This window comes from Rhynchophorus ferrugineus, unplaced genomic scaffold (assembly GCF_030347505.1).
Source record: "Rhynchophorus ferrugineus isolate W39M unplaced genomic scaffold, kcgeb_rfMv2 rfM11, whole genome shotgun sequence".
Taxonomy (NCBI): Eukaryota; Metazoa; Arthropoda; class Insecta; order Coleoptera; family Curculionidae; genus Rhynchophorus; species Rhynchophorus ferrugineus.
Window position 1 is genome coordinate 10625453 of NW_027472590.1, and position 23300 is coordinate 10648752.

Below are 23300 nucleotides of genomic sequence, written 5' to 3' on the forward strand. Positions count from 1 at the left end.
AACTAATGCTTAGGGATGCCTCAATCTCACAATATCTCACATGACGATCTTGCTTAATCATTTCGCACACAGCATCCATGTTTTCTGGCACAACAGCCGATTTTGGACAACCTTCACGAAACTCGTCGGACAGCACTAAATCAGCAATACACGGTGGTTTTTGATGGGGTTTCGTCGCCAAAAGTCAAATTAAGTTGACTGATCTACTCTTGTTTAATTTTTTGCCGAGACGAAACTTTCAACTAAATGTAAAATAAACAAATAGCGTCCGTGCGACAAAATGTTCTGAGTACGTATATCGTCAAAAAAGTCAAACTTTACTATGGAAACGTCAGATGGACTCCAATTCGACCCTCGTAGCAGATATGATATATTTTTCACTTTATCTTGGTAAAAAAGGCGAACTGTTGAAACGACAATAAATTATAATATATTGCAAATATTTTGATATTAATTTATAAGAGAGTTACATCGTTTGTTTGGTATTTCATCGAAAAAAGTAATTAATTCGACACGCCATTTCAAAAGATCATTAAGCTTGATGATTAAATTAATAAAAAACTGAATTATTAAGGAACATATTTGAATAAATTTGATTCTTTAGATTTCTCGCCATTCGTCTTCCGAAGACTGTAACCTACGTAAAGAATGCAATATCGTTTTGTGAAAGCCAGGTAAATTATTTCCTGTTATGATCTGTAAGAAAATGTTAAATGAGCATTAAGCTGAAAAAGAATCCATTTATCCTTTACCACGGGCACCAATTATTTTTCCGTGATTTATATGACAACATTCCCTGAGACTTTCGTGTATAAACAATACTTGGCTTTTTTTCTGAAAGGGAACACACGCGCTGGGGGCACCACACATTCTCGAGATTCCTTTACAAACTCAATGAACATAAATATTGTTTAGATACGAATCTTTTGGTCGAAACGTTCTGTTTGAGAAATTGGGATTTCTTCCGACATTGTCTTGTGGTTTTTCTATTGTCGCGTAGATATTTTAAATGAATCATATTAATAGCAGACGGCGGTGTCAAAACAGCGAAAAGGAAATTGATTAAGAAAGGAGTGAATACAAAATTAAATGAATCGATTTTAAAAATAAGTTTTTTTAATTCTTATAAAAATTCTTAAATATATTTATTTAAATGTAAAAAATGATAATAGATTTCAAAATAAATGATGAACGATAAGTATTAAGCATAGATTAAACCTACAGGAAGACTTACTTCTATACAAAGTGTATCTGGGGATGAAAGAAAAAAATATATTTTAATTTCGGAAGATCTGTAAGAGTACTTGACTTGAGCTATTGACTGAAAATAGTAGAAACAGTCGATAGTCGCAAAACAATCTAGCTAGTCGATAGTGAAAAACTAGCGACTGAAAATAATAATTATTGATTCGGTCAAATACACAGTTCTACTATTTTTCTATTAAGTGATAACAAACGGAGACGTACGAATTCCTGCCCGTACTGATTTTGAGAGAGGAAAGGATGGATATAATTGTGTGATTCTCTCTGCTGTACAGATCAGTTCATTTTAAATATTTTAAATATTCAGTGTGAAAAAAGGAATAGAATAATGATCAAAATATATTTCACCGTATTTTAATATTCAGAATCAGTCAAATCAGTCGAATGAACCTAGTAGGTTCGAACATGGTAACTAAAAGTACACTACTGAAACAATCTCTTGTAATATATTGCCGTTGCCCAATAAATTGAGTAGCAGGCCATTTTACAATGACATTTTTTATTATTTCCCCGAATTCGAGTCAACATTTGGAACCGAATATATGAGAACAATTTAATGGCCGAGTCATACCTATTATGAGTCAGGTCAAAAAATCATTTACTCTGTAGTAATTGTGAACCCACAGGAACTTTTATTGCCAAGGAACCAGTAATCGCGAAGGATCAGCTTCTCAGTACTTAACCAAGTGCTTTCCAAAACTGTTATACCATATGTCGGATCTGATATTCCAAAACTAATAACTTACTCAAAGTTTACAAAATACTGAACACCTGATGAAGCTGCAGCTTGGGCATCGTTTCAACGTGCTGTTCATAACTTTCTCGGTAACCAAAAATCATCGGTTTACAAGCACGTAATCGACAGTTAAATTACAAGAATTACTATAATATTGCAGCTCGCATGTCTCAAAATACATATTCTGCATTCACATCTTGATTTTTTCTAACAAAACTTGAACGACATGAGAGAGCAGCAAGGAAAACGGCTAGAACGCCAGGATTTTGGGACGAAGGCATGATGACCGTCTTTATTATTGTCGTTATATCATAAATAATACATATTGATTGGCTTAGAAACTTTAGAATCAAATCGTTTGAATTAAAGTTAATTAAAATGCTTAAAGTTTTACCCTGTATTACTATATATATTTTATTAGCAAATAAATTCAAGAAAAATAACTAAAATCACTAAAATAATTAAATTACCTATTAGCTATCTATATCATTACATAGTATAAAACAAAGTCGCCTTTTCTGTCCCTATATCCCTATGTGCGCTTAAATCTTTAAAACTACGCAACGGATTTTGATGCGGTTTTTTTCAGTAGATAGAGTGATTCAAGAGGAAGGTTCATATGTATAATACATGCATAATATACTAAGGCAACATTGCTAATTTTAGAGGTTTCTAACGCGATGCCGTAAATTAACCTATTTTTTTAGGCTTATTTAGCAATTAGCAAAAACGCTGCCTAACCCTACGAGTTAGATCAAATTAATGTACTACAGTATTGTACACCATAAAAAGGATCTTTTAGGGATAACCCACATTAACCATTTTTATTGTTTACTTTTTACGTGAGAAAATGGCTTATTTACGAAGCTATTTTAAGCAATACGGCATTAATCCTTATCGAATTAAGTACCTTAAATACAGTGTGCAATTAATATAGATCAATATGGTTCCTTACAGCATGTAAATTAAACAAATATTTTCGGAGATATTACAAATTTAAAATTTGCGTTTAAAAATGTGTAATGTAATAAAAATTGTATGAATTTAGATATTCCAAAGATAGCAGGAAATCTTCATAGTAAGTATAAGGGAAGAGGAATTGTTTTACTCCAAATTTAATGCGTGCAGGCCAAGGGCAGTAATGAATGAACCAAAAATACTGGATCGATTTTAATCATGTTTTCATTGAGTGACATAGGCATATATATTTTATGCCCGTGCAAAGTCGGAGCGGGCCGCTATGTTTTTATATACAACGTTCATATTTTTTCTGTAGTGTATTTAATTTAGTATCAGCATTGCACCCGTGCAAAGCCGGGGCGGGTCGCTAGTATGTTATAAATTAGTTTTAAGTTTTATTTTAAAACCGAACTCAAAAAATACTAGATTACTAAACACCACAATTCATTAATTAACTTAATTATATAATAAATTTACGTGTGTTTTTTCACTATAATCGTATAGTAAACAACGGTCTACATAACAATTCATATTGTATTTATCTGTGTTTATAACAGCACGTTGACATCCGAATTCATTGCCACGACGCCTTATGTTTTCGAAAAGAAGTCATAAAAACATCCTGAATATCATAACACAAAAATAGGTTAATGAGTTTCAATGAAAAACCTCGCCTACTAGATTTTTTCTGTTTAATTTAGTTTCAATACGAGCCTCTATTGTCTTGTCTGTACAACTTATTAACAACGTTTGATAGACGTAGATCTTTTTAAATAGGAAAACCTTTCACGGGAATAATACAATATATTTTCAGTACATTAACAATTTCACAAAAGCCCGTTCTAATGTAACAAATGAATGAGGCATTCAATCAAACCTAAACAAGGTATAAATCTAGTGGAAAAGAAGCAGTAGAAAATAGAAATACTAATTAACAGGATCTTGTTATTTTTTTATTCTCTCTAAGCTGACAACAGGCGATTTTTTAAAGATAATCTCCGGTAATCAGTAATGTCTCGACTACACAAACGTTTAAATATCAATTTAAAGTTCGCCATTGTTCGCCAGTTTTATTATCCTACCTGTCAGCGGACAATAGCAACTCATCCGTCATCAGGTGACCAATGGTAAAACACCGGCTAAATCGGCGACCAATCCGATACGGTTTGCGCGTAGGTTTCGTCACGCTTCATGACAATTATTCGAGAACAAAGCTCATTTTATTTCAAACCGTGGAGTCGGCGTCACTGCCATGCGGTATTTTTGTTTGAAACCAAGAGATTCTCGATAAATTTGTTATTTTTGTGTAAAGAAAATCAAGCCCCATTGTTCTGCTGTAGTGGTACGTCTTTAAAATTAAAAAAATATATTAATATTAGATTAAATGAATTGAGTTGTTGTTTATAAGCATATAATTATTATTGTATTATCTATTGTTGTTGATAACCTTCGGACAAGGTATTTATTGATGTAGCAAGTAATTAAATATATTGTTTTCGAATATCCAACAATCAATCGTTCCTTAATCTTCTTAAGGAAACTAAAATTATTTTGAAAATATAGAAATATTCTCAATGTTTTTTCAAAACCATCATCAAAAGTCAAAGATCCTTAACCAAAGTTTAACTTTTTAAATAACAATATTGTTTTATAAAATTTAATATATTCACAATTTTCAAAGATGTTGTATTTTGAACTTATTGATTTTTTCATGACTATTTTTTTTTATATTATCCTTTAGTCTCCTTTATATAAACTAAAGTTTATCTGGACTGGGCCTACTCTTAACGTAACTACTACTTACGTCTTAACAGCCTAGTTATTGGCGTGCCTAGAATTATTTTTCTTGTCGGATGTTGCATTATTATGTTATGGGTAACAGCAACAAATCAGCAACTATCGCAACAGTAGGAGGACCTTTCTGCAGCCTTGATTTTGATTTTTTTGCGTAATGTGTCAAATTAATTAGTGAAAATGTGTATTTTGTTTTTTAAAAAGTTAAACTTTGGTTAAGGATCTTTGACTTTTGGTGATTTATGTTAGTTGATTTGCAAAAATTTTAGGAAATTTATTATTAATTATTATTAATGAATTTTTTAAAAATATATTTTAAAGTCTTCTTTTACCAACTATGGGTTTATCTGGACTGGACCCACAGTTTAACGTGGGCTCCGAATCACGGTCCTCAACATTAAGCCTACCGACTGCCTAGTGACCAACTTTAGAAATCATCCCAGGTCTTACCCAGCCTGGTTATTGGCGCAATTGGGATCATTTTCCTTGTTGGATTTTACACTTTTACCTAGGACAATCACACATTTTAAGCAATCACAAACATAAATTTACGACCATGCCCAAGCAGGATTCGAACTCGCAGCTATCGCAACAGTAGGAGGACCGTCCTATCGCCCTTACTTTAGTGAGCATTTTTCAAATTATTTGGACTATGTATCAGTAAAAGAGCGCTACAAAATAAACATAATTAACTTGAAAGAATTACTATCAAATTTCAAGTACTAAGAGATCAGTAGTACTTAATAATACAGGACTATACAATCGTATAAGTATAAAATAAAATCACTTACTTCGCTCATCCATTATCTATCAATCAATGATGAATTAACAAATAATAATATTCTTACCAAACTATTTAAATGTAAAGTCCGTAATAATGACTGATGCGAAACGTATGTAGTAATTTATAAAACGATATATAAAGATTACAGTCATTAATATCTGACCAATAGCCGAATCATGAAAACATATAAATTGATCCGAGAGAAATGATTTAAAAAATGAACTCAATATTAGTACAATTTGTACGATAAATATAACATTCTACACGATACTGGTTCTTTTAATACACGGCTAATACATGATATAATGTTACATTATGTCAATTAAATTATCCAATTTGATCTAACGGTGAACTAAAATAAATTAATGGTTAATATGAAAGCTTAACAGTACTATTCGCATAAACCTTTCAAAACATCTTCAACAAATTGTACGGTTGTAAAAAATGGTTGCATTATTTTATACCGTACATTTACCCGCTAATAAATCTAAAAATATTAATGGCCGCGGTAATTTTAGACGAAATTACACAAAATTTAATCACAATTTGTCGCGTAAACTTAAAATAAGCTTTGATATATAATAAGCAAATTTAAATACGTACATCAGCCCAGCTAAATGGGTTAATTTTCATTGAATAACAGAAGGAACATTAACGGATTTACCAGTAGTACCGGAAAGTTATTACTTGTTTTTTTCGTTGGAAAAAAACTGCATAATTTTCAGGAAAATGGAAAAACGATTTTATTCAAAGTATTGTCCATTTGATTCTATATATCTTGTCCATTATGGTAATTTATGAATGCCAACTAAACTGTTTGTTCATTGAGCAGCAGAACTATTCTGCTTCAAAATGAAACTTCAAAAGTGCTGCTCTGCAAGCGCATGTCCCATTGATGCGAAAAGTTGATGGTCGGACGACGGAGCACGGTCTGGAGAGTATGGAGGGTGCTATAGTTTGTCCTATCCAAGTGCTTTCAACGCATCCTTGACTGGTTTTGCTTTGTGAAATAACGTGTTATCATCCTATAAAATCACTTTACCGTGTCTTCAATACCATTATGGTTCAAAGTGATCAATTGTTGTTGCAACAATTCGTCATCATGCCACTCTGGTCCCACCAAACACAGAGCACTGTCTTGCGACCAAAACGATTTGGCCTTGGTGTCGATCGGCCGGATTTGCCAGGTGATAACCATGATCTTTGCCCTTAAGGTTTCCAAATAAATTTCATCACCTGTTACTATTCGATGCAGAAATTACTTCCGATCATACCTTTGAAGATTTGAACACACGATGTTTCGATTTTTATAACAGATTCTACAATCAAGCGATGAGCCCAAGCGGTTTTTTTCTGGGTGCTGCGTGTATTTACAGCATTGTTTTTAGTCACGAAACTTGACATTTTCAAAGAGGTGTATGTATATACAGCTATGACGGTATTGCTTTAGCAAAATATAGCATGTATAGCTTTTAGGCTTGATGTCAGTGAAATAAAATGACATATGTGTCAAATTATAACAATGCATACTTCTGTTGACATCTGTTGAAAAAAACGGTAGTAAATTTCCGTTACACCTGATATTGAATAAAATAAACGTTTAAAAGTCCCATTTTTGCTTACAAATGCGTGTTTTACGAAAAATAAGAATCATGACTTACCACTCATATTATCATCACGGCTCACATTTTACACAATTTTTTACAACAAACTCACTAATTAAAAAGTGCCTATGCCCTATATTATAGGATCTTAAAACTCTAAATAAAACGTTACATAACTGTGTAGCTTTTGGCATGTGTACGTTGTCCTTGTTGATGCTTTTATTTGATCGCTGCATTCAATTAATATAAACTGATAATAGACCTTCATAAATCTCTGATTGGGTAATAAAAGTTTTATTACATTGTGCATATGTGCAGCCAGGATTGGATTAGAAAATGATGCTGACTCTAAATATAGTTCCATTTGGCCCGTTATCTCGCTATTATTGTTATATAATTAGACGTATAAAATGGAAACAATTTTGAAATCGGTAACGAGCGGAAAGAAATATAGATATGTATTGAAAAGTATTTATTCGATTCTTTCGAACGTTTCTTTGAAATTACTCGATATATTGTTATATTTTGTTTTTTGATTGTAGTCTACTCTATTGATAAAGCGGTTAACATTTTTAAGTAAATAAGAAAAATAATAAACTATTAAAAAGAAAAAAACACTGTTTAATTAATATAATATATTAGTGTGGCAACAAAAATATGTTTTAAAAACAAACATTTCTAAATGTAGTTTTATAAGTATTTTTCCAAAGGTTCATGCTGGGGCATATTCGTAAATTTATGTTCGCAATTGTTTCTAATTACTTATATCTGTTATAACGTAGTTAATCCATCAAGTTAAAAGGGTAAAATCCGACAAGAAACGACATGCCCAAGTCAGCCCATTTACAGACGTGTCTTAAGAAGACTGGGATGGTCTTTAAGTATTATTAGGGCACCAGGGATAGATCCTGTCCAGTAGATAAAAAATCAATAGTTAAAATAAAAGTCTAGCCAGTAGTTGAAGATCAGCCAAATGAAAGTTTCCCATTGCTACTGTAATGCCTAGACAGCAATGGTTTGAATATTTGAATATATATATATATATATATATATATATATATATATATATATCTATTTATTCACAACGCTGTACTTAATTTTGGTTTAATTATAATTCATTCGAAATGCAAATATAGGTTTTCCTAAACTCTCTTTATTTATAAAAATACCTGATATATGTTCCTGATATATATACCTGAATTATTTCACTTTTATTGATTTAATATGGCTCTCGTTAACTTCTTAACTACTAACACGTGACATTATGTTTATTCATTGTTTTGAATATATGAAAGTAACTAATTTAAATTTTTGATGAGAAAGTGAAGCTCTTCCTTCCCTTATCATAATTAGCACTCTATTTAACGAGGAACGAAAAAGATTCGGGGAAAAAAGCAGTCGAAGTTCATCGAACAAAAAGCCAACGAACGTCCAATTTCATTAGCGGTCCTATTTGCTTGAGCATTGGCCGAAGACCGACAAAAGGGATGTATGCAAATTTAATTTCGATGGAATCACGGCCCGGCTGGAAGAAAGCACGCACAAACAAAAAGTCGACAAAGCACTTCTGCTCGACAATCGCTCGCCGTACTGCATATTTTACATTAGGGTTTTCCGATCTGCATTCAGGGCACCTCTTGACTAGCTTTTGCTCTTTTGAAGTCGTCCTGAATGGACTCGGCGCTGCCAGAGGGGAAAGATTGCATCGAACTGGTCAGCTTTTGTCGGCTCCTAACTGTTCTAGGTTTCCGCGATAGCGGCGTCGATTTTAATTAGCGAGAGAGACGCGACGACTTCCATCTAATTGTTCGGCGAGAAAACGAAGAACTTTAAGAGATTTCAATATCGATCCAATTATTTTGGGATTTCAAAATATCTTTTCCGGGTACCCAAGCGATACTATACCAGCTGTTAGTTAACAAGAAGTTTAGAGTAGTTTTAATTAAATAACTTTATTAGTTACTTTGTTATTTTCAAAAAAATAAACAAATAAACACTGCGTGACACAGTTTTTCTAACATAAATAGGATTGTGGGTTTTAAATTATTTATTCCATTTTTAAAAACATTGTCTATTGATATCGTTGTCTAATACGTCGCGTTCCTTGATAATTGTGTACTATTTACAATTAAAAGCTGTATTAGTCCACCATGGCAGTCGACATCCTTCCATACCTATTGCATATTCAGTGATTTTAAAAGAAAAGTATGAAAACATGACACATATTTTAGACTTAATCAAATACAAAAATACAACTGGAAATTGTTGCTATATTGGAACTTGGACTACAGGTAGGTTTCACGAAATAATGTTGTTTTTTTTGTTTGACACCAAAAACTAGTATAAAAAAGTTAAAGATTGAAGAATATTGAATTGATTTTGTCTGTGGCAAATCAAACGTTAAATACCAACCCCTTATTCCACAAGAAAATCTGATTCCACCCTTACATATAAAACTTTGTTGAGGCCATGGAAAAAATGGTAAAAGAACTTTGTATTTGAATAGTATATAGGCAAGTTAGCGGTATGGTTATTTCTAAAAAAATTATTCAAAATTTAGCGGCTTGGTTATAGGGATAACTACTAATAAAGAAAATAATTCATGGATTTTTAGGCAGTCTTAAAGCTGTAAATGAATTGTTACAAAATTTTAAAACAATGAGGTGCAGAATATCTTTAAAATACATTTCTTGCATTTCCATTTCGATGTCTTTCTCGCTAATGTTGTGGCGAACAAGTTGAAGTTGAACGCTTGAGTGTTCTATAAAACAGATAGAAGAGCATTGCAAAAGAAGTTGGAACGCCAAAATGTTAGCAGATCACTGCTGGTTTGTAATGAAAGAGAATTGTAGTATTCACAAAAGGAAATGTTAATATTTCGTTATTGTATTTCAGAAAATGTAGTTAATTTTTTCCTTTGGCTGCTTAAACCTAAGCAATTTTGATTTATTGTCTATTATTAAATATTTATTATTATTTTTTTAAATAAAATTAATAATATAAATAAGTTAATATGACTGTGAATATGAAATTTTCATACTGTCTTTATATATAGTACTTTAATGTCTCATAATAATACGTGTTAAAAGAGTAAAATTTAACAAATAAAGCCGTTTTATTTAATGTTATAGAACAAAAAAAATGTTACACAGTATTATAAAGAGGAAAAGCTTAATATTTAATTTTTAATTTTACATTACAGCCAGAATATTTATAATCAAATAAGAGGGCTTACTCTACAATAAAGGAAGTTAAAGTAGGTGTACCACAAGAAAGTGTATTGGGACAAATTCTTTACCTACTCTATACCTGTGTTATACCAAAAATGGAAGATATCATAATAGCTACATTTTGCTACATATTGCTGTCGGAGACAATAGCGAAAGGGCCACACAAATATTAAAACAGGTAAGCGGCAATGTAAATAATTAGTGTGCAATTCAGGTAAAATCAGACCGCATAAGCATGGAAGGAACATGTAAAAAAGGAACAGAAAGAACTGGAGTTAAAATATAAGGAAATGTATTGATTAATAGAAAAGAAAAGAAATATAAATACAATACAAGTTTTCCAGATAAAAGCCCTGAAAAGCATTGTAGATACACCCAGATACTACTGGACCGAGTATGGAGATGTAAAGAAATGGAGAACGAGAGGAGAAACTCCAATCTCATGTCAAAATTAAAATATATATCACCAGAATAGGACAGATTCAAGAGAATCAAACAATTTCATTTTATGCAGTGTTATGTAGTGAGCTGCATTTAATAGAAAAACAACAGTATTAATACATGAATATTATTACCACAGAGATGGATAAGGATTTAGAGTTAAATTATTGTAAATAAAATAGATTAATCCGTACCGACTAGTAACAATGTATGACATAACTTTCTTATTATATTTAATATATTTATAGCTAAATTCAGGCAATACCTCTGTCATAATGTTTTACCTGAATGAAGTGAAAATGATTATTTTTTCCCTCCAATGATTGTAGAGTTTTTGACTTTTCAGGTTTAGTTTGAAGAATCGTTGGCTGAAATATCTTGAGTTTTGTTGATATTTTATAATATAATTTAAAAATAGGAAAGATATATTGCTTTGGCACTTTAAACCTGATAGTTTGGATAAATAACAGCAACCGATAAACAGCAGCATCCTAAGCGACTAAAAGTGACAACCCTCCTGACTAATTGGATTGAAATAATGAACACTGAAAGTGGAGCAATGAAAATCTATGAAAAGTGGGTATTACGTAAAAGGAAGTATGACAAAGTGATTTAGTAACACGAAAACATTCGGCCATATGTTGCAAACCTACGCGGGATTGCTTCAATGGCCAATAATATTCATCAGATATAGATTGCAACTTACATATATTTTAAATATAATGAATATAACAAAAATGACAAGAATTTACTGGGTGAAGATCCAGTTCAAACTCAGGTCTGTTTGAGATTTATATGCGATGGGAAAGATCTAAATGGATAGCTACCACATTGACTGATTGAAAATATTGTCACCAAGACGTTTCCACATCTTGGTATAATTATTTGCCTGTTAAAGAAATAATAATTTTCTGATGCCTAATGTCCAAAAAGTCTAAAAAGCCATAAAATAGTTAAGAAAGTAATTCACATCGACACCGAAGTTAAGAAAGTAATTCACATCGACACCGAAGTAAAATATTCATGGCCATCATCCTTCTGCACATATAGTTGGATCAACAAAGTGTAGTGTATTATGAGATGCTAAAACTGAATGGGGCTGTTACTGAGGACGGCTACCGACCTGAGTTGAGCAAATTGAATGGTGTATTGTTGCAAAAAAGACCTGCAATAGCGAATAACAGACGCAAAGCCATCATCTAGCATGTTTTTTGTTCTCTATAACTTCCTTTTCAATATGCGCATGCCCCTATTTACTCATCCATAAGAACACGTGAAATTTTATTTTAGAGTTTTAGTGTATATGTTTTAGTGTTCATGGAGACTGTCCTGATCAACGGAAAAGATATGGAGCTCTTAAACAATTGAAATTGACCGATTTGTATTAAGAGTGGAGTAATGATAGTATATTGAAAAGTGATAGTATACTAATTTCCATCTTAAACATACTTCAAATATAATAAATATAAAATTGACTGGTTTTGATACATTAATATGAACAGACGTCAAATTTTTATCTGGAAAACAGTGGGCGATATATTGAGAACAATCAATACTGATGAAATAGTTCAATTTCAAAGTCTTCTTCAAAAATATTAAACCCTCGCGTTTTTTTATTCGTTTGCTACATTTTCAATTCATTATATAATCAACTTTCTTCTATCCTTCCAAAATAAGTTATCCTAATAATTAGATTCCTAAAATTCTCGTATCTTCAAAAGGCAAAATCATATTTTTTTTCAGATTTATGTAATATAAAGTTACCATTATACATTTGTATGCTAATATATTCATTATTTATGTCTTATTATGCAAACTATAAAAATGCAAATAAAATGACATTTCTTAACGACATTAATTTTTGTTTAATTTCATTTTAGTTGATTAATTCTTTCTCTCAATTAATATAAAGAATATAAAGTATTTAAGCTATTTTGCAGTACAAATAAACCAATATTTTATTATATCATAAAAGATAAAAGTAATTAACAACATTTAATTAATTAACTTGATTTTAATAAAATTAGTACTTATAAACACTGATAATATTTAATAATGTTTAACATTTTGTTATCGTTATTTTTTGAGACTTTATTTCTTTTATATGTATTACCGAAAAATATTCGAACAAAATAACGAAGCTGATGTATTGACTTATATTGATTGTTATATGTTATGATTGTGTCGTAAAAAGTTAAAAATAATACTGAAAGCTCAAACACTGCTCTTTTTAACAATACATTTTGACCATTCACATGAGGTTGTATGACTTATTATATATTGTTTGTATCGTTATTTTATAAGAAAATATAAATAGATAATATAATCCTACCTTATTAATATCCTGTTGTTGTTGCTGTTGAAGCAGAAGCTGTTCTCTAGCTAGTTGCAGCTGAAGTATTAACTCCGACAGTCTTCGTTCTTTCTCCACTGGATTATCACCAGGAATCGCCTGTTGTATGGCAGCAGTTGGTTCCATATCCCTATTGAAAAAGACATTTTTAATAGGCAAACTTAATCTTTTAATATCATACGAAAGAAAAGAAAATTACTATTTTTAGACGTTCTCTAATTAAAGATCACAGATGACTGTATTCGTCTGTATAAACAGTTTAAAGTAAGTTAATCACTATTATTAGCCAATATTATACATCATTATTAGATTGACTGGGAATAATCTGTTATTCGAAAAATATATAGGAAAAAATATTGACTAAAAACTTTGAATAGTTGTATAGCTGGCGAATTGATATATTTCGTCAGTTTCAAAGATGTTAGGAGAAAGAAGGTACAGCGGAAGAAATAGCAATTTTAAAGACAAATGTGTTTGGAATCTATGGTAAATAATATAAAATTGTTAAACTGATTCTAACCATTCTTAAGGAAGACTAGTAACTTTTCGAAATATGATTCAACAAATTCAGACCTGTTTTCCTGTGGTCCAAATATTTTTTGAGATATAGTACATCAAAAGAGTTCATTTATTAATAGAATTAAAAAGAAAAGATTCATAGAAAAAGAAAAAAATCCGGAACATTGAATGCTAAAAGGTATTATTCGGCTACATTCTTGTTTATAATTTATATATCATCCCTTATATAACAAAGTACAAACCAATATTTAGGCCCACTATAAAAAAATGTTGCTTGCTATTGTAGATATTCCATAGATCTCTAATGAAGTAATACACAATATATAGGTTAAGAGGTAGATATTTTCCCCAAGCATCAGTTATGTTGATGATGCAAACAGGGTGAAATAACTATTGAAATGTGGTTTACAATTACTTGAACTATAAATAGCCCTGAATTTGAAATGGATTTAGTGAAGTAAACCATCTATGAAATACAGAGTTTCTATGACAATCAATCGTAATTAATTTGGTCGATAATGGTTTACGTCAAGTAAAAACTAGTTGAAACTCACGCGAAAATAATTAGTTCCTAATTGTTCCAGCCAAATTATTTCTCGATAAGGCCTCGGATTTTTACTGAAACAAATTACATACACGTAGTAATCTCTTAACCTTTAACATTTATTTATCCTTGTCCGGCTCAACATCGCGCTTCATTTATTTATAAATGTAAAACGATATGCTGATCTATAAATACAAAGACGGAATGAATGAATATTCTTAATAGTTATGCGAATACGATGTCATTGCTGTGGACAAACGATTGCAAAAAAGTTATGTCACTTATCAATTGTTAAAAAGTTGAGTAGTTCATGTTTAATGGTCAAGGCTAGGAGATAACGGAATAAAAGCCATGATATGTTGGCGCGTCTCGCTACTTCTTACCATATAATCCAATATATTGCTTTAATATATCATATTATGGTATGTCGAAGATCTCTTTTTAAAAGTAACATTACCAAATTAAGGAATGTTTAATAAATGTTAATGTTTGTTTCTCTTTTATTTTGTTAAAATTACAACACAGATAATATTAAATTAAATAATGGTTAATGATGCTCAATTATCAGCTAAGTTATAAGTTAGAGATAATTTTTATACTGTTATATAACATTAATTAATATAATACGTGTATATTAACGAAGAAAATGATGAAGAAGAACAGATTAATTTGTTAAGAATAATAAATTTTTGCAAAGCAAGTAATTACTCCAATGTTTCAATTCCTTTATTATATTAACTTCACACAAATTACTTCATCTATGATCTAAAATAATTTCTAAGAAATCTATTTGTTCTTCAATTATCTACTGATTGCAGCATCCTAGATCAATGACTTTATTTCTAATACGATTATAATGAAAGAAACATGTAGAATATGCCTTAAGCACAACTATTAAAAGGCTTGGAGCCCATAGATATAGATGTTAGACTATAACGTTGACCTATTCTGAAGAGTAACATTATTTTTGTTATTGGATCAAAAACAATTTCGTGTTCTTATTTTGCACTGTTTCTTGATGGGTAAAATACCGTTCAAGTGAACAATGGCTTGAAAATTATTATAAGGACTTCGCTCCATCAGAAACAACAATTAAATGTTGGTTTGCTGATTTCAAACGTGATGACACCGATGATGCAGAACGCAGTTGACATGGGGAGGTTGGCGGTCACGCGCTACTAAGCTTCTATATGTCGACCAGCTCGCGAACAAGCGCGTTTTCAGGAGAACTTGAGCTGAGTTGTTGTTTGTGAAATTTGATTATTTTTGACAAACCATGGGGTGTTTAAGATTCTCCTGAGGAGGTTATTTTGGAAAACTTGAACCCATTTCACCTGGTTGGGTGTAACAAACTTGAAGTAGACATTGGATCCGTAGAGGAGTATGGACCGAATGAACATCTTGTAAAATAAGCATTTGATGGAGATGGGAAGTCTGCAGTAGAAGGGCATATCAGAGAAGACAGCAGGTTTGATATTCCCAAACTTTTCTGGATTGCCTTTTGGATCTGGGAATGCCAACCGAACCGTCGGTCGAAGTTCGAAAGAAGAAATCCTAGGTACGGGACGTTATCCAGCCATGAAATTGTTGCTGGAAAGGTTGTGGCTTTGGTATTTTGGGATATCTGTGGTGTAATATCCATCGACTATCTTGAGAAGGGAAATACGAATAATCAACAGTGAATATTATATAGCGTTATTGGAGCATTTGAAGGCCGAAATTGTAAAGGCACGACCACATATGACAAATAAAAAAATACGTTGGAGCGGCGCTGGAATGAATGTGTAGCTCTTGGTGGAGAATACATTAATGAATAAAATTTTAAACAAAAAACTGCGTTTTTCTTTTTTGCGCTCGGGACTTTTCAACTCATGTGTTAAGAGGTAGGAGGAAGCAGCTTGACCAATTCGGCTTAATTGAGTTAATATTTATTTAAATTTGTAAAAGCAAAACGACAGTCATGGTGTAAGTATAAAACAAGTATATGAATCTGGGCATAGAAATCGAACACAAGGGAAGTTAGGAGATGGAAATTAATTCCATTATTGGAAAAATAATGAATTTGTATATCGCTAAATTAATAAAGTAAAAGCAGCTACAACTAACTTTCGCTAAATAAACAGACATTCAGTTGCGAGATCCAGGTATAGTCAAAGAAAGATAAAAGTAAGCTACAAGTAGCAGAAAGGATATCTGAGAAGAGTCAGAAATATAATAAAGATGGATATTCTCATCATATCTATCATATAGTAAATAAATAAGATCTCAATATTGAATCAGATGAAGCATACATATAAAGGGTACAACTTTGTGGCTGGGGATATATACAGAGCATAGAGGACGCAAAAAGAATCCATATTCTGAGATGAATTCACTCACAAGAAGAGTAGAGACAGAATGAAAGGGAACATTGAGAAAGAGACAATAAACAACAAACATACCAACAAAAGTTGACTGATTGATTATATAATGAAGAACAAATTATATTTATAGTCAATTCAAAATAGCAGTGACACGGGAAACGTCGCAATGTTGCCGCAGTTACCTTGAGTTTTAGTACATTTAGGCTCTGACATATAACAAAATTTTAATATAAATAAAATAATTGAACAAATATTATATTAAATATAATTTATTTTAACATTATAATACATCAAATGCATTTATTATGGAAGAACTTAAAACTACAATTAATTTTACAGCCACAGTACTTTATAGGTTAGAGTTACTTTTATTTTATATACATTGAGTTTTTTCCACACTAGTATCGGTAGGGTTCGAGACGCGTTTTGGTATGTAGTGGTATTCCACGAAGGCCTAATTCACTTAATTAACATTTGTATACCTGAGTAATGTATTTTACTTTCATTAGAGAGTATCTTTAGGATTTACGCTTACTTCGAGGCAAATCCTTGAAAAGTCATTATGATGTTACTATAATTCTCTTTAGTTTGTTCTGGTACTCTCTGTATACATATTTCTTGATAAAACTACATTTAATAACTGCATTTCCCTTAATACATGTTAACCAAACGTTTATGTATATCCTGAACAATAACACACATGCTCATAAAGCTTTCACATTCTATGATATAATTCCCTAAAATTAAAGTACATTAATTTTATACTGATCTTCTTGGTTTCGTCTTTCATAACCCTATCTTGGTAATCGTCAGTATTGAATCATAAACCAACATTCGTAAAGTTTTGACCAATCATAGTCACTTTCAGAAATACTAGTCAGGTTAATAACTAAGCTGTTTATTTCCAATCTATTAAAAATTTGCTCAAGATTCTACCATTTGTCAATTTCTTCTCCAATGTGTCTGATCGAACTCATATAAACCGAAGGTGTTATTTTCGACAATGCCTCTTTCCAAGAATCCAGAAAGGTCTGGTTTGAATATCCTCCTCGACCTGAATATTTATTGTAATAATTCTTTGCAATACCCTATATTAACTCAATTGGATTAAAAATGCAGTGATAGGAAGGGAGACAAAATACTTTGTGGTCATAACATTCAGTAATCTGATCTACTATGATACTACTACTTTTCTCAGGCTTAATTCTAAAAAAGTAAATTACATAAAATGCAATTAAATATTTTCCAAGTTCTTTAAAAGCTGATTTTCGAACTACTGCAGAGACAAGTCATGGATCATTTCTTCATGGTAGTCACCCTTGGACTTAGAGAAACACTAATTCTGCCCCAGGAATAAAATCATTCCTGTTTCCAACATGAAGAACTATATGTCTGCAATGAATAAATGTTATGACTAACAAAACCTAATCGATAGTTATTCCAACGTTTACCTTCTTCCATGAACGTATATTTATTATCATCTTACCATGAGCAACCCAATGTACCATTCTGAAATATTCATAGATCTTTCAAATACATAAATTGATATAATTCCTCCTTGACTTTGTTATATGTTTTAAAAATTGTATTCTTTTAAAATGAATCTCTGGAAATTCCATTAAACCCCTTCCTGGGATTATCCAACAATCTATGAACGGATGTTCAACATCTCTCAGATAGCTGTATATCTTTTGGATCTGTGTGGATACTTTCCAGACTAACAATTTTCTCTGAAATAATTGTATTAAATTATGTTTCGGTTGGAAAAACTACTTACTGTTTTATACATTTCGTGTATTTGATCCCCGAAACACCAAGATTGATCTTGATTCGTCACCTGTTTCGCATAAACACGGTTTCTTTTTGGCGAATTTAAGGTTATATTGTTTTTTATTTTTTGAGATATTTCAATGACCGTGTCCGTACTAATATACAGTGCAGCTGCAGGTCGCTAAAAATATTTTCAATAAAAACCACGGCGATTTCAAATTTATTAAAACAAAGCGTAAAAACGTTTGCCGGTTTATAACCCGTAATTATAATATTTTGAAGAATTTTAGGAAGTTTGGCAATCGGACAACTTTTGCAGGCTGATTCCGTTACAAGTTCGAACATCTCCAACAGCATTCTATCTCTTTTTAATTAGAATAAAATGACAAGGATAATATTGTCTGACAGTAAAACGAATTTACAACTTTAGACAGACATGTATTGACACTCGTGTCACTGCTATTTTGACACTCGTGTCACTGCTATTTTGAATTGACTATATATAACTTTTTATATTACTGAAGAATTAGAAGTAATAGAGTATGTACGCGGTTCCCACGAAAACCAATTCAGATATCCACCAATGAAAGTCGATGAAATAAACGTATAGGTAGCGCATAAAATATATACGGCTCCATAAAAATAAGATTTCGAGATTAAAGGCCATCCACGACGTGAAAAAGGAGTCGGTGCAGAAGAAGATGCATATTTAAATTATGCCACAATATTTGATTGCTTTTGAGGAAATTTCCTCGGGCCATAAAAATTACTACGCGCCTTTAAGGCTGTTCCCGCATCTCGCCAATTTTACATAATTCAAAATTTTATAGTCCAATAACGTCAAAGGTCTCGGTTGGTAATACTAATCATATAGGATATAATTTCGTTTTTTATTGTCATTCTGATTCGCGACGTCTTAGAGGCAACTGATTTCGTTTTAATACACAACGCGCATAAAATAGATCAAAGAAAATCTCGATCGGGTTTCCTTCTTTGTGCGATGTTATAATGCTTTTGATATGCCCGGTAAATTATCAGTATAAAGTTAATTAGACCTGTGCAGATCACTATTAAAATTTAATTTACCTCGTCCATATATCCCATTCCATTGCATATACTTTTAATTTGCAAATTAATCTATTACTACTGTTCTGTTGTGTTGTACAAAGCCAAACTGAACTAAAACTCAGAGTTGATGCGGCAACATTATAATGTTTCGACGTCACAAATATCCAGGACGCATTACTAAAAAAACTGTGAATCGACTATATATCTATACACAAGCAATAATAGTGCGGGATAAATATCATTCATCAGTATATATCTACTAAATTAGAATTAAATTAGACTACTTAACCTAAAGTTAACATCAACACTTATAAAAGTTTATATGGTTTGTTTAGCTTCAATCTGTTGATATCCCACGCGTTGTTTAATAACTTTATTGCCTCCACGTTGCTCTGATTTGGTAAAATCTTTTATGTTTTAAAGCAGAATTTTGGATAACTTGGTAGAGTCATGAAATTTCGAGGTCATCGTGGAGTTCTTCGTTGGTTACGTTGAGATAAGTATTGGTAATTAATCGAAAAACGTATTAATATTCGGTTTGATGTCTTAGTGAAACTCCATGCCTCCAAGTATGTTTATAATTGACTCAGAAACAAATCTTCTTGGACTTAATTTAAGATAAACTTGAGAGTATCTTCGAACTAACCAGTACAGTTCCTTGATTCTGAGTCTAACCTGTACTGATTTTTGTCTAACGTTCTGTTTCCAATATAATCTAGCATCGATATGTATGCGATATGTATGCGGTCCCCGGCTGTGAAAGACCACCACCACGTCTTGCTCTCTTTTCTTTTCTCTACCCCCTTCTAACAGTACCACTTCCACAGCGCTACCGTACTTCCTTTACCTAACCTAATATCCTGTCCATTTTCCCCTCGACCACATGTATTATTTAATATCGCAATAAACAAGTTTTTATTCAACCAGTGTTTTCGACAGCGACACATTCCGACCGACCAGACGAACATTCCTACATTTTTATTAAAATATGTCTGTCTGTCTATTGTTTTTTCTATAGCTCTAGGCAAAGATAAGTCTTTTCCGATAATATCTGTATTGTGGGTAAATGATCCAAGTAGTGTTTATTTTGGTGTTGGGATATCAACGATATAGAGGCAGATGCAGGAGTGATTCCAAGATACTACCCTGGGAAACTAGAAATAGGTTTAAATGAAGAGAAAGCATCTTCGTGGAAAACTCTAAATATTCTTTCGAAAAGATATCATTCCAGCAATTGGCAATGGTTATGCGGTAGCAATTTATTTATCTTGTGGATTAGTCACGTACAATATTCGGTTAAATGCCAGTGGAACCTCTGGAAATATTGGAGGGCAGTATTTGTTCTTTTCAAACGATTCTTGAGAATTATCTTTTCATATTACAATTTTTAGAGTTCTAAGTGTGAATAAAGTTTGTGCATAATATTAATAATATTATTGATTTTTTTACGTTACCTTGGAATGCTAAGAGATTTATTATCAGAATGTTGTTTATGTTCAAAGCCACAGGGAAGTTAGTAATCGCACGATTTCAATAGGATGGAGTTAATTAACACAAGTCTAACAACAACATGGAGGTTAAATTGGAACAAATTCAGTCGAACTAAAACAAAACATTCGGCATGGTATAATATGGTGGCGATTTCTATAGTTGTTGGCTATCTGGAGAACCATTATCTTGATTATTATTTACTAAAAATAATTTATAAGTATCTATTTATATTTTAAAAATAAACAAACTCTTAAATATAGATCATTTCTTTGATTTTAGCTTTTCAAAATGAATTCAATTATAATTCAATTTGTACCTGAAGCTCTTATTATTATTATTTGCTTTAAACCTTGTAACAACCATCAGTATACAAGTTTATGAGTGGATAATAATATTCTCAATAACGAAAAATATTGTTGAACCTTAATTTATATTAACAGAAATGTTTTAATTGTCTACCACTGTAAAAACGACAGGCTCCAAGCTACCTCCTCAATATTAAGCTTGCCAACTGACTAACTTAGAAATCATCCGGTCTTATCCAGCCTGGTTACTGACGTGACTGGGGTCATTTTCCTTGTCGAATATTGCACTTTTGCCCTATTGAAAATCACAAATATATATTGATAACCATATCCTAGAAGGTTTCGAACCGCAACAGTAAGAGGACCTTCCTGTTACCTTCGCCAATTAACATGACAAAAAAAAAGGCATTGGACAGCTTGGATATAAAAACTTGTAACAATTCGCTTAGATTATTCTGAGCTTAATTTGTGATACCATTCATCAGAGGGGCTATCAGAGAATGACCAATGTGTGATATGTGTGAGCATATCAATTTAACAAGTCGAAAATAAGCCATTTTGTTGAAATTTACTAGTAATATATTCGTAACTGTTTAAAATTCAATCTAGTATGTCAAATATTAAAAAAAAACAGTTTCAACCACCCTAAAATAGTCTCACATAATATTTTATCAGCGATGGAAGCGTAGCTATAATACAGGGTACACATTATTCACAGAGATGCTAGATAATTAATGAAGAAACGTAAAATGATTAATAGAGTCAATAATTGAGTTAATTGAACCATTATATTATGATTCAAGGTTAAAACTTCTGTGAATGCCAATAAATATTTGTCTGTTATTAAACATAAAAGACCGAAAAGAATAATGTGTGTGGAATAAGTAATATAGAACCTTCGAGTAACTGAAGAAAAATTAGAATTTTTTAGATCGGCGGTTTGAAATTCCTGGTAATAAATCCGATTCGCACAAAAATATTTTCAATACGCTATTCCTGTAAGTTATATTGTCGCCGGCAAACGTCAAACTCTTGAAAACTATATCGAGTTTTCTGTTGCATAAACATCTCCAGTCGATGACTGATAATAAATTTTGCGCACGGTAGGAAGTGTACCATTGAACCTGAAGACATTGACTAATATGATTCTATTCGGAATACTACGTTGAGCTTGCTGGAGTTATATTTCAGCTCAAGGACGATAAACAAACCGCAAATTTACATATTCTTAGTATAATCAAGTAGGTACTCGTCAGTCGTGAACAGGTACATACAAGAATTACTTAATATTAATGTCAAACTGCATTTTTGGTGCACATTCCTATTTGATGTCACGCAAGGGTTCATTCGTTTTTTTAAATTTATTTTAATTTATTAATAACTAATACTAGCAACACAGTTATGGTACTGTTGATTTTCTGCCAAAACTAACGAACGGCGAATTAATTTTATTGCATTTATAAAATAGATGTAGCAATTTATGGTATATTGCATAGGAAACTTTTGTAACTATGTTTACCTGAGAGCCATAGGAAAATAAGACTTAGAAGGGAAAGAAATAGCAGCCCTGCCGGCTTGATGACAAGAAAGATGACGGGACGGTCCTCCTACTGTTGCGATAGCCGCGGGTTCGAATCCTGCCGGGGCATGGTCGTAAATTTATGTTTGTGATTGTTTAAAATTTGTGATTGTCCTAGCCAAGAGTGTAAAATCCGACAAAAAAATGATCCCAGTCACGCCAGTAACCAGGCTGGATAAGACCGGATGTCTTCTGGGGTGATTTCTAAAGTTGGTCACTCGCCAGTCGGTAGGCTTAATGCTGAGGACCGTGGTTTGGAGCCACCGTTAAACTTTAATCTCACTCCTGATAAACCCATAGTTGGTAAAAGGAGACTTTAAAATATATATATTAAAAAAATATTTTATCAAAGTATAAATTCGTATGTCATAAAAATTAATATTTTTTAATAAATTTTGGATCAGATTTTAAATAATTTTTTTCCGTAAAGTTTATATAAAAATCAGAAGACGTCTCCTCTTATTGTCCTATTATCGGAACAACAGAATAAATACAT

General features: G+C 31.8%; 1 protein-coding gene across 3 annotated transcripts in view; it reads right to left on the reverse strand.

Annotated features, from left to right (window-relative positions):
* Sox102F (transcription factor Sox102F) overlaps window positions 1–23300 on the reverse strand; it is a 402041-nt gene that overhangs the window by 114278 nt on the left and 264463 nt on the right. For all 3 annotated transcript variants that reach the window (XM_076418510.1, XM_076418511.1, XM_076418512.1), the window contains exon 3: window positions 13145–13295. In XM_076418510.1, the coding sequence (XP_076274625.1) occupies window positions 13145–13295 (151 nt within the window). The remainder of the gene's footprint in view (window positions 1–13144; window positions 13296–23300) is intronic.